At 34.3% G+C, this 13192-nt stretch overlaps 1 protein-coding gene across 1 annotated transcript in view; it reads left to right on the top strand.

Annotated features, from left to right (window-relative positions):
• LOC124365534 (piezo-type mechanosensitive ion channel component) overlaps positions 1 to 13192 on the top strand; it is a 192913-nt gene that overhangs the window by 70176 nt on the left and 109545 nt on the right. The window contains exons 6-12 of the mRNA XM_046821521.1: positions 550 to 796; positions 2020 to 2176; positions 4347 to 4457; positions 7131 to 7178; positions 9420 to 9558; positions 11568 to 11692; positions 12526 to 12792. Coding sequence (XP_046677477.1) covers positions 550 to 796; positions 2020 to 2176; positions 4347 to 4457; positions 7131 to 7178; positions 9420 to 9558; positions 11568 to 11692; positions 12526 to 12792 — 1094 coding nt within the window. The remainder of the gene's footprint in view (positions 1 to 549; positions 797 to 2019; positions 2177 to 4346; positions 4458 to 7130; positions 7179 to 9419; positions 9559 to 11567; positions 11693 to 12525; positions 12793 to 13192) is intronic.

Raw genomic sequence — 13192 nt, 5'->3', positions numbered from 1 at the left:
CGTCGTAGCCATTTTAAGGTTTCACAGTAAAAGGTTTCAGGAAAATGATCCGAAAGTTCCGAGATTGTGAAGCGACGGTTCTTGCAGATTTTCTCATCCACTTTGTTCACCAAGTCATCACTGACGAGAGATGGCCTACCACTCCGGTCTTCATTGTGAACGTTCGTTCTTCCATTTAAAAAAAAAACGAACCCATTGACAGACTACACCTTCACTCATAATGTTTGGGCCATACACCGCACTCAATTCACGATGAATTTTAGCTGCTGTGTAACTTTTCGACCACAGAAATCTTATTACACCACGAACTTCACACTTGGTGGGATTTTCTATCACGGCGCTCATGTTTTTGCGTTGTAACAAAAGAACGCGCGATCGCACGATGCTCTCCCTTGCACAGCTAGAAGCGTACTGAACGGCTGCGCACACACCGATGTGAGAATGGCGGCGCTACCCCCACTACTTATCGCGCTACGCCCAAACGGCGGTTACTTTATGGACGACCCTCGTATTATTGAGTTTTTGTTTACAATAATGTTATCACAACAGGAAAATATATCGTGTTGGCATCCCTGTGCCTGGCTGGGATACTGCGGCCGTCAGTACTCAGTGGAGTCTACTTCCTGGTGTTCCTGGGCACCATGACGTCCTGGGCTCTCAACAGGGACCTGGCCAAGGGGTTTGCTGTGCTCTGCCGTCTGCTGTTACTGCCAGTCACTGCCCACATCATCACCATTTACCTGTACCAGATGCAGTGGTTCCAGGAGCTGTTACCCAGGAATGCTCCGATCGCCAGGTATTACTGAGTACTGAGGATGAGGTGATTAGTTAGAGTGTGTACTACATCATTCAGAAATATGATTCATCCTTATGAGATTCCTGATGGACATAGTGTACATGTCATAAAGGTAATAAGATTTCAGAAAGTGTGAAGATGGAACATGGTTTTCAATGTGTCTTGCACCCTCTACACACCCTCAATGACAATCTTGACCCTCTACAGACTTGCAGACCAGCTTTCACCAACCTAGGAATCCTCACAGTAGTGGCTCTCTACATACTTGAAACCATAAAGCATGTAGATGAAATAAACTGTATAAGAGACCATGATCTACACCACTATAATACTCATCATGGCTCCAAGCTGGTCCTTCCGGTACATCAAACTACTCTCTGGGGAAAAAAACCTTATGCAGGCTGTAAACTGAGGAATTACCTACCAGACTGCCTGAGAGACCTGACTGGAAATAAGCTGCACCAGGAGCTAAAGAAGTGATTGATCTAAAGACCGGTCTACTCATTAAAGGAATTGTTTGAAAATACTGAAAAGTTACGAGTACTTTTATGTAATTATGACACCATTGTAATTCTTAACGAATGTGCAATAAAGAAAATTGTATTGCATTGTCTTATCTGATAATCGACATATTGAAACCAGATGCCTTAGTGTTTAGATACCTTTGTTTCCTTCATATATGATAATTCAGAGTATTAATTAAAGCAACTAGTACGTGGATTAGGAATGAGGTTACCTTCCGGGGGTCCTCCCTGACAGAAAGGTCTTACCTCCTTTCATTTAAACAATAGAATATTACTAAGTGCATATGGAATGTTCAATAACATCCCATCAATACATTCATGCAAAGAGAGAAAATCCACAAGAATTCACTGCATAGTTTAGTTGAAAGTGTTACAAGAAAAACAGAATTGTTAATCTTTTATATTATTCTAATAAAAACCACACTAGTGCACACTGGTAATATTGTTGTGTTCTATATATGATATCGCAAATATATCAATTTTCTATGTGATGATTGTTGAATATTCAAGTATGATGTTGATGATTGTATTGTTATTCAATACTTGTTCATTATATTAGGCTCATGGTCCTCCGGATTGACTATCTCCATACAGGCCACATCTTAGAAACTAGTTGCCTTATTCATACCTGTTTTTGACCTTCTTTGGCCTCACTTGATGCTGTTTGCATATGAGTCTAACATGCTCATCTTTTGTCAGGTATCTGGGACTGACAGCCCTGCAGACCACAAACTGTCATGATCCTCGTTCTGGTCACATCTCAGACGAGGAATGGGCCTCATTCGTCTCTCCTCTGGCTCTGGTCTGGCTGTACTTCATGCTGTGGTATGAGTCCAACATGCTCATCAATGCTCCTGTGAGTACCAATCACTTCAAGACATGTAAGTGATTGTTTTTTTTTTGGGTTGGCCTGTAGGAGTTATTGTGCTGGACTTTTAAAATTTTTTGTTATGCAATTTTGGGAATTTTGGAAATGGAAGGTTATAACCTGGGCAGAAGTCCTATACTAATCGAAATAGTTCCTAGGCTTACAAGGCCTGTGTCTTGGCTATTATCTAAGTTTTCTGGTGGACACCACGTCTAGACATAACTGAGAAATTTATTACCTTGAGATATTCCGGCATCTCCATGAAAAGCGATCTTCAATTGAGAGATGTTACACTACTGTTCTAACTGGAAAATAATTGATATATCCTTTTGAGTTTCAGTTGAACGTCTGTTGGGTGAAGATGGCATTTTCCAATGTAACGCCAAAATATCTCAGTATTTTTATTGTGTTAGCAATTTTTGATGTGGCGTGAACCAACTACTTAGCTGATACAATCAAACAGTTCAATTTGCAATATTATAATTGCTTCGCAATATTTTTTGTATTGCTTACAATACAAATTGGCCTAATTTGTTCACTAATAAAATTTGTTGCAATTTCCACTCTAATTGCTACACCAAGCACTTCATGTACTAATATCTATTAACAGTAACAAATTTAACTGTTAAATTTTTAGGATGGTTTGGAACAACTTACTGTCTTAGTATATTAAATATTTGTTATTATAGCAATTCACATTAGTTACTTTCACTTACATTATGTTTTTGTTATTCAACGTTAATCTTGATTTGTTTTAAATTCAGTGAAAGATTTTTGTCTTGTATAGTGAGTTCACTTTTAATAAAAAAATTAATTTACTAATAGTTATATAACTGTATAGAATACAATAATATAATAATTAATTCCGTTAACGGGATGAATAAAATGTTTTTACTTTATATGACTCATTTTCCAGAATACTAATGACTCGGGTGTAGAATTAACTGGGAGCATTCAACAAGAGGATCCACAGGTATTACTAAATACACCAAACTGTTCTGTGTGGCCGCTCTAGCTTTCCTTGAGATATGAAAACCTATCTTCGTAGGAACTTTACAAGGAGTGGTTTATCTGTTTTACTAACAGTGAATGATTTGTTGTGATTGCTGTGCGTATTGGCTGTACTTTTCCTCCTAGTAATTAATGAGTAATGTAGTTATCATGTTGGTCAATAACTATCATTAACTAAGTAATTTGTCATATTTCACACCATGCTTTCATTCAACTTTTCTGTCCCCCTTGTTGACATAGTTGAAACTGTGATTGTAGTGCAAAGCATGAAGTTGAAGTTGACCACTGTTACCAAACCGTTGTAATTTTTTATTACATCTCCTTACACCAGGTTGATGTAGGTTCATTGCTACAGTTCATTTTTTAATTGATGAATTCAGAGTAGGTTGGAAGAAATCTGGGACTATTGAAATTTCACTGTAGATTTATTTATGCCAGATGCATGAAAGCCACTTCATATCATTATGTAATCTTTTAATTTTTGTAACTTAGGTTGTCCAAGATTCGTAATTTGATGACTTTTATGATTACAGTTCACAACAACTTCACTTACAAGTTCTTTTTTAATGGTTTTACTCACACTTCAATATTGGAAGAAGCTGTCTCCATATTGATTTTTTTTAGTAGTTATATGTAGAATGATGTAAGTGTTTCGCTGGTAAAGATCAATATGAATGGACTTTAAAAGTAATAAATTACTTACTAGCTTTTGCATATTTAGTTTTGTTGGGAAATATTGGATTTCTGAGGGAATGGTTCTTGTAGAAGTTCATTTTCCTAAGTATTGTTCTACCTTTTTACTAATCGAATCTATCTATTTTGTTTTTGTAGTGATGGATTTGTAGATTTCCACTTTTAGATTTCACTGTAAATCTTTGGAACTACTAAAATTATCATCTAGATCATTTTCAATGATGATAATTTCCTCTAGATAGAATTGGTTTTGCACAAGATAGACAATTTTAATGCAATCGCTGTTTTTCAGTTTTGAGTTTTTCATTTAATTTTGACTTGCAATACGGTCTGGGAGAAAAGGAGACTACTACCACTGTTGGCTTACGAGACAGACAGTGTTGTTAGCACACGCTCAAGGCGATGGGTACAGTAGTATTGCATGGGTATGACAGCATGTGTTGACCCCTTGCAGGTTAGTGCTGGTGACGACGGGATGGCCCGTCAGCTGTCTGCGCGCCTCTCGCAGCGCAGACTTCTGCGTAACCAGACTAGCCGTTGGCGTTCCGCTACACGTAAAGTCAGAGTACGTACCCTTCCTTTCCTTATCCTTATCCCTTCCAAACTTTACCGCCCATTGAAGTTCATTTATCATTTGCTGAGCCTGGCCGCATGATTTACAGTTTTTACTTATGAATTTATTTGTTACCAAATGAAATCTGTAATGTAAAGTGATTAGTTTTGTTTGTGCTTTAAACTCTCGTTCACAACTTTTATTTTTAAATTTTATATTTTATCAGCCCTAATTAGTTTGTAAATTAGTTTCTAAAATCTTTGTTATAAGCGTTGTTTGAAAAGTAAATAAATAACTCATTTCTAAAACATTGTTGTACATACAATGAGTTCAGCAAAAACAGTATGGTGCATACATTTATCACCTTTCTCTTAAATAATTTAATTTCTTTCAACAATATATTTGAGTTAACGAGGTTTATCATTAATAGTATGGTATACATATTCAATCTCTCAAATTCTAAACACAAGTTATCAATCAATCAAAAATAAAGTATCATTCACTTTGGCTGTCATTTTATAGATAATTAGACAGAATGGTGTATTATTCGTGGTAAGAGGGATTTTGCTGTAACTGAATAAACTGCCTATCAATTCCCTTTATTGTTGTACGTAAACCACAATTTGAAACCATAATATATTTTTGAAATTGATATGTAATTCATATTAGCAGATGAATTTACTGCTAAAACTGATTAAACCAGGTAACTCTGAAAATTCTAATATAAAAACCATGTACAATACTTATACAAACTGTGAAAGTTTATGCGTTTTGCTAATTGTGTCGCAAAGTAATTTCCTTTTTTATTCCTTGTGTGTATGATCATAGAAAAAAACATTTTAGCACTTAAATTTCTATGCATTGAATACTTGGCTAATTCCATGTTTTATAAATCACCCAACACGATGATGTAACTGAGCATGTGTCTGTTTATTTGATGCACAATTAATCTGTATTTTTCAGGTGAAGGTGGTGTTTGGTGCTCTGTTCTATCACACTCTGTATTCTCTAACTATTGTAGATATTGTTTATTTTGTTGCAAATTAGTAGTTTGGTGATTTTGAAATTAATCAAATTTGGCACTATTAACCTAACATCATAAGACTGATTTAATTTAAACATTTGTTTGCTTAAATCTTAATCAATGTAAGGCGTTAGTAGTTAAATGTTGTAGAAATATAGTAATAAATCTATGAATCTATTTGGAAAATTTTAATCAGCGAAGCGAATATCTCAAACTAACCAATGAAGATAGCAATGAAGAATGATAAATTAAATAAATGTATACTTGATTATTTTGCGATCTTTTGCTTTTATTACTAAATATAGTATTTCGCTTCTTAATCTCAATAATGATAGCTATCTAAAATATCAAGTAAATGAATGATTTCGACTAAACACCTAATTTGCACCATTTTCACTGCATGGCTGCCAAAAACAGTAGACTCTCAGTAAATTTAGATGCAATTATTCAGAGACTTTCATTATACAGGATGTTCTGTAAAGTTCTCTGTCTCTAGTAGGATCAATAAACTAGCAGTATGCCATCCTGTATCCTGCAGTATATCAGCATTTTATCCACTGCTTCAATCTCTAAAGTTCTTAATGGGCCAATTCTAAAAACTCAGAGCTTAATTTAAACATGTTTTTAATTTTTGTACTCTGAATTTAATTTTGATTGCTTTTTGTAAGTTAATGTATGAACTTGCCACTGATAATATCCCTTTTAAAATGTTTTATATGTTCACAGTTTATTGAAGCTGAATAGAAGGGAATGATGCAATCTGTGCACTAGGTTTTAGTATACTTGAATGGTCCATACAAAACATTGAAAGTTTTTTAAAGGTGGTAATTTATTCCTCAATAAATTTAATAGTAATATAGCCTGTGGCTTCATGGTCTCGGAGTTCGGACTTTTGATCTGAATTAGGGATAGTGTAGGTTCAATATCATGGGCATAGTACTTTTAATCAGTATTTTCTATATTATACTGTGCCAACTTTCCTTATTCTGTTTCATACGATCCTTGCACAGGCTAAATAGCTCTTTAGAGTGAACAAAAAAGACAAAAATTTATATTAGAGAACAGCCTCTCTTTTTTGTAAAAACTTGAAACCATATAGTTGTTTCAATACAGTGAGAATATTTACTTGCACTTGTAAACTATCTCTGAAATACTTAAATACATTTTAAATAATTAATAGATTCTAAAAACCCAAATCTCAATCTAATATACAAAATTCCTTTTACAGATTCTATGAATTGATGAGTGTGTTAATAGTTGTAAAATATAAAAAGCCTTAATCAGTTGGGTTTAATGTGGTTAACTCTATATTATTTCAACTTAGGACAATGGTAATTCAGAAGTTTCTCTATTTACTGTATTTATAATACTGATCTTAAATATTTCTCCTCATATTGGTTGGTATCTATTTTGTTTGGTTTATACAATAAAAATAAAATTGTAATATGAGAGATTGAAAACACTGTATTCAATGATTCATTGATACAGTTTAGCATAGAGTAATTAAAACTATCAGAATTAGCTCATTCAGTTTTAAATTTCACAATTGTCTGGTGTATTATTAATTCAATAAACCAATGTTATGTTTGAGAGTCTACTGTTCAGACGCTTTTCACTGCTCTAGGTGTTTGCCTTTTCTTTTCTTTATGCTTTTGTTTTAGGTAAATCAGTCTGCCAATAGCTCGGTCATTTTTACTGAAACTACCCCAGTATGTATTGCTTTAACTTTTTATTGTTTGTTAATTTGTATGTTTTGCTTTAGACATTTTGATACGAGTCCATTAATAATAACTTTGCACAAAAATTTCATTTCTACTAATGAACAAATAGTCGGTTGGAAGTGGTTCCTTGCCATTTTTGTTAAGTTTTTTCTGTCTCATGAGATTTAATTATTTTCTCGTACAAAAAAATAAAGGATAACTGATTGAGGTTAGAACCCTTGTTTCACTATATCTATAGTCAACTTTACTGTTTTGTTTGAATGCAAAAGTGTATGGTTTAATGTTTGAGTATATAATGTTAGTTAGTCAATTATGATTAGTGAGTTAAATTTCAATATTTAATGGGTTTATCTTGTAAATCAATCAATTTATTGTTTTAAGACTTTTTAAAAATATTAAAAACGTCAGTATTGCAGCGCAATGCCAAGTCTAGACATATTTATAACTATAAATTACAGATAAACTATTTAAAATTCATACTTTTTTATAATTTGATAATTTTTGTATGTTAAGGTGTAAAAAGAGTTGTTCAAATAATGCCATCAAATTAGTTTTAATAATTACTTCAATTAAATGACATTTAAAAGATTTAAAACAATGGAATTAATGAACAAAACTGAAATTCAACAATAAATAAAATATTTATAAATAAACTAACAATAACAACAAATAAATAACAACTAATTAGGTTATAGACTAATTTAAAATCTCAAAACAAACAACTAGTAAAGAGTTGAGACAAATAACATAAAAAAGTAAACAATTCTCAAAAATACATTTTATTAACTCCAAAAAAATTCCTGAAGGCTGTAAAAAGGATTAAAAAGTAACCACCTATAAAGCTTCTTTCAGAAAATTGAGTCAGGATATTTATCAACCAATGGTATTAGTTTATTGAAAACTGGTAATAAAATTACTTTATGCATATTTAGGCTTATTCATTTGAATATTTAAAAAATTACAATAAGATAAAATATTGTATCTTGATTAAAAATATCGATAGAATATGGACTAAATTGTAACATAGCACTGGTACTGTACCACCCACAAAAGTTGTACTAGTAAATTGTATAAATTTATGTTTTAGTACTATTTACTACTGCTGCAACTGTAGCAAAACCTCTAATGTTACTAAACAATTTTGATCTCCAATATTTAGTTTAGTGTGTTGGTGATGTGTAATTGTCACATTTGCAAAAAAACTAACCAAAACAATTGGTGATGTCACAACTGTCAAATTTAATATGCTATTTGATGTATCAGAGGCTATAGGTTTTCTCTTTATCTACTAGTGCTAATTTATGTTGCTCCTTTACTTGTTTTTGAATGGTTATTTCTATGCCAATAACATTTGGATGTATTTGACCTTGGAAATTTGTTGGGGTTTTATGTGTTTTATGTATTATAATGTTAAATCAATTTGTTAGAGTCTTGAAACAAAAGGAGCCATTGGACCAGCCAAAAAAGTACTTTGAAGTTACATGTATTCTTATTGGCACGGTTCTAAATTATATCAAGGAATCCAAGAATAATAAATTTGTAACTTTAGATTTGTTGTTTGTACTAAAAAGATGACAGAATGTCTGTTTTTTACGTTTTTAGGAAGCATCCTAAAATCCATGTGCAACCTGTAAGCCTTCGGAATGAGAGTTGATTTAATTAGGCCTCAACACAGTAAATTGTTCTTAAAGTAGAACAGTGCTACTTAAGTAAAAACATAGTAGTTTTTTATTTTCAATTACAGCTTGTTGGATGTAATGGAGCTGTATATAAAGCTTTGTGTTGTTTGTAAATAGCTTGGTAATGGTAAGGAAAACAGGCTAAATTGAATTATTTGTGTATTTGGATGGAATTAATTACTATTACATTGTGATTTTTAGATTTGTCTGAGGTATCTTCTCTCTAGTTGTCTGCTTTCCTAACAAAATCTTACACAATAAAAAATGGTTATTTTTATCTATTGATACAGTGTATTTAATTGTATGAGAAAAAATAATTTAAAATGATTGCTAAACACTAAACAAGAAATTACTTGTGATTACTGCCCAACATTTTCAAATGCTTTGTTACATTGACACATAGCGGTGTATTTACAACTATTACACAGAAAATAATATTTCATTGAACAAAGTAAGCCTTATACACACATACAATTTTCATCAAAGGCAACTTAGGGATCCAAATATCTTGTTGTTCATGAGTACAAAATAGAATGAGATATGTTTACAGCTGATCCGTGGAAGAGAGTCTGTGTATCGGAAACACTCAAGTCGAGCACGAAGTTTGTTTCAAGACTCGTTGGGAAGTGTCACAATAGCCGATGTTGCGGAAGAGAACATTAAACTGGAAAATGTACCTGAAGAAGGAGGTTAGTTCATTTGTTACAATATTCTTTGCTATTAACTCTCGATCTGACCTAAAGTAAATCCATTATCTAAAATGCGTCAGGCGAAGTGTAGATAGAGTCTCCACTGGATTTACAGCATAAGGCTACACTAACTTATTGCAAAAGATATTCTTATAAAGTCTATTCGTGATGTTGGAATCAACAGTTATCTCTGAGTCTGATTTCATCTTGGTGAACATTATTGTACGAATCAAAACACACCTTGACCTGCATTACATAATCACTTCTAAGATATATACAGGGTTCGGCAAAAAAAACCTCCCTGGTTTGAGCAAGCCACTGCGTGAGTTGTAGTGGGGTAGAGACGTGGAGGGGGTATTGTTCCGTAGCGGCATACGTGCCATTTTCAGTGTTCGCCATGGCTTAGCTCGGTGAGCATCGGGCGTTTGTTGTGGAGGAGTTTATTAAAAATGGCGGTTCTGTGATTTCTACTCAACGAGCGTTTCGGATTCGATTCGAACTTGGCCGACGTGATAGTGTTCCTGATGCGAAAACGATTAGACTGTGGGTGTCAAACTTTAGATAAACAGGGTAGCATTAAAAAGAAAACCAACTGGCTGACCTCGTACTGCAATAACACCGGAGAATGTGGCACGAGTGAGAACATCCATCCAACAGTCTCCAAAGCGTTCAGGGGTTAAACATGCAGCTGCCCTGGGATTGTCAGAAAGGAGTGTAAGGAGAATTCTGCATAAGGAACTTCATCTGCATCCCTACAAAATAATGGTTGCCCAAAAGTTGTCTAAAGAAGATTATGAAACTCGCAGGGCTGCATGTGATGACATTTTGCAAAACATTCCCCCAGATGCTGTCTTCATTTCTTCTGATGAAGCCCACTTCCACTTGTGTGGAACTGTTAACAAACAGAATTTCCGCTACCGGGCTGCAGAAAATCCTAAGCAACTCCACCAACAACCAGTACACAGCCCAAAAGTCACAGTTTGGTGCGCCGTTGCGAAATTTGGTGTGTGGGGACTGTACTTTTTTGAAGAAGATGAACAACAGTAACGGTGAATGCCAATCGCTATTGTCACATGATAGAGACATTTTTCCGACCCAAGATCAACCAGTTTGTTTTAGACCATGAGGAAGAAGAAGTTTGGTTCCAACAGGACGGAGCCACAGCTCACACTGCTCGGCGGTCCATGGAAATGTTAAGAATGTTGTTCCCTGGACGTCTTGTTTCTTTAAAAGGAGACATTTCCTGGCCCCCAAGGTCACCCGACTTATCACCTTGTGATTTCTTTCTGTGGGGCTGCCTAAAGGCTGAAGTGTACAAACATCGTCCCAGAACTCTGCAAGAACTAAAATATGCCATTAGGCAGGAAGTGGCAGCCATTCCAAGGGAAGTTACACGGAGAACTATGGAAAACTTCAGGGAAAGACTTCGTGAATGTCTTAACAGTGGGGGACATCATATATCGGACATAATTTTCAAAACCAAGTTAAGTGTACTAAGTGATGTAAAATGGCATCATATAGGCTATTCACAAATATAAGTAATTGTTCTGTATGTTTCTTATTCTTTTTGCAAATGCCTATTGAAATCAGGGAGGTTTTTTTGCCGGACCCTGTATAACTGCAGAGCAGAGCTGACTAATTTATCTGAAGTTGAAAATATTAATAATTGCTAACAATTGTAATCTCCTTAAAAGAATTTCTCCATGGCTCCATATTATTAAACTTTTAATTATTCTGACTGCCTTTTCTTGAAGATTTATGCAATTTTTTCGCACTGCACTGAAACATTGTTAACAGTAATCAATTCTTGAGGTATTTTGGCCTTGTTGTGGAGAGCCATCTCAGTCAAAAATTTTAAAACGAAATGTTTTATTGTTGTCCTTAACAGGGAATATTGATAATGATTTGTTAGTGATACTATCTCCAAAATCCTGTAAAAGTGATTCACTCTAAAGGATAAATAAAATTGAAGTAAGTATACGTGATTCAATGATGTAAATGTGATTCAGCAGATGGGGGAGAGTTGGAGGACGATAACCAGCCAGGACTTTTGGAGATCCTGTTGAACGGCTTTATCGCCATCACTCAGCTCATTGCCCAGTCCTCTTACATCGGGACAAACATCATAATGATGGTAGGATCCACTGGTTACTATCATTTGGTGTACCTATCATAGTGTAGATGGATAGTAGGATTATTGGAACAATTTACATAGATTTTACAAAGATTTTAATGTTCAGTTTTTTTGGCAAAGGGCATTGTAAGTGACCTTTGTTTACTTACTTATTTTATATCTTCTTCCTTAGATTTCACTTAAAGGAGTCATATGGCGGGCTTAACCAATTGTCTTTTACATTTAAAACATGTATAATACAGTAGTTGTTTACCGCGGCTTTGCACACTTTTCGTAAGCTTTGACCGTGTATGAGCTCTTCTGGTTCAAGTGAAATATATTTCCAACGCCGATGTAGAGTTTGCCTTGTTGCCATGATTAAGAAAACCCGTCAATGGTGTATTTTTATAGCCATTGTACATCTACATGTACTTTATTATAAAGTTTTCTAACACTCAAGCTTTAAGTTCAACTAGAAATTTATTTTAAAGAAAAATATACATAAAAAATTTGCGTCTTAAAATAGTGTTTGCCTATTTAATATATGTAACTTTGTAATTACAGCTTATAAAGTGCAGGCGCTTTGATAACTTTTATATTTTGCAGCGCTGCTTGGTGGTGAGTTACATCAATGGGCATAGCATATAAACCTTCTATGTGAAAAAATACATGTACATACATATTTTCATAACGATCAGTCAAATAGTTTCTGAGTCTATTAAGGACATATAGACAAACATTCTATATATATATATATATATATATATATATATATATAGATAACAGTAGTCGATGTACTTGGTATTTTCGAAACTGTATGTTATGCAATTTTGGCTGGTGTAACTGTTCTGTAGGCATGGAGCATCACGTACCACAGCTGGCTCACGTTTGTTCTGCTGTTGTGGGCCATGTTCATGTGGATGTTGCCCAACCAGCGAAAGACTATGCTGCGCACTTCCCCGTTTCTCGTACTGTACGCAGAGTTCCTCCTCTTGGCGCAGTACCTCTATGGTATGAATTTCACTGATGAGGAACTACCGCAGCAGATACAAGGACTTAACCTTCGTCAGATCGGCTTTGAAAAATATCTTCAACTCCCGGTCAAACCACTTCTCATCAAGGTATTACAGTTGCACGAGCATTTAATTTAGAAATCATTAATTTTAGTTGCATGAAGTTCTGAAAAGAATTATGTTATAGATATGTTTACATAGTTCCATGCCACTAGACAGGTGCAAAACTTGAATGGAACTGGTTTCATTACTTGTATTGTTTGTATTTGCTCCTTTGGTCAATATTGACAGTATTTGGTTTACATAAATGTGTTTCTCGGATCCATTTATTTGGTAATATTTAGATTACCATGGTTCTCCATATTGGTGGCATGGTTACATTTTACAGTGTTAACAACATTAAAAATGTAATACAGCTCAATCCTGTATGAAAAGATTTCACGGGAAGAGTATTAGTCACCAAAGCAGACATGTATAGGTATTGTAGTTTTTGTCATTTCATTTGTAT

Source organism: Homalodisca vitripennis, chromosome 6, assembly GCF_021130785.1.
Source record: "Homalodisca vitripennis isolate AUS2020 chromosome 6, UT_GWSS_2.1, whole genome shotgun sequence".
NCBI lineage: Eukaryota > Metazoa > Arthropoda > Insecta > Hemiptera > Cicadellidae > Homalodisca > Homalodisca vitripennis.
The sequence above is the reverse complement of the archived record's forward strand: the minus strand, read 5'-3'. Positions and strand labels throughout refer to the sequence as shown.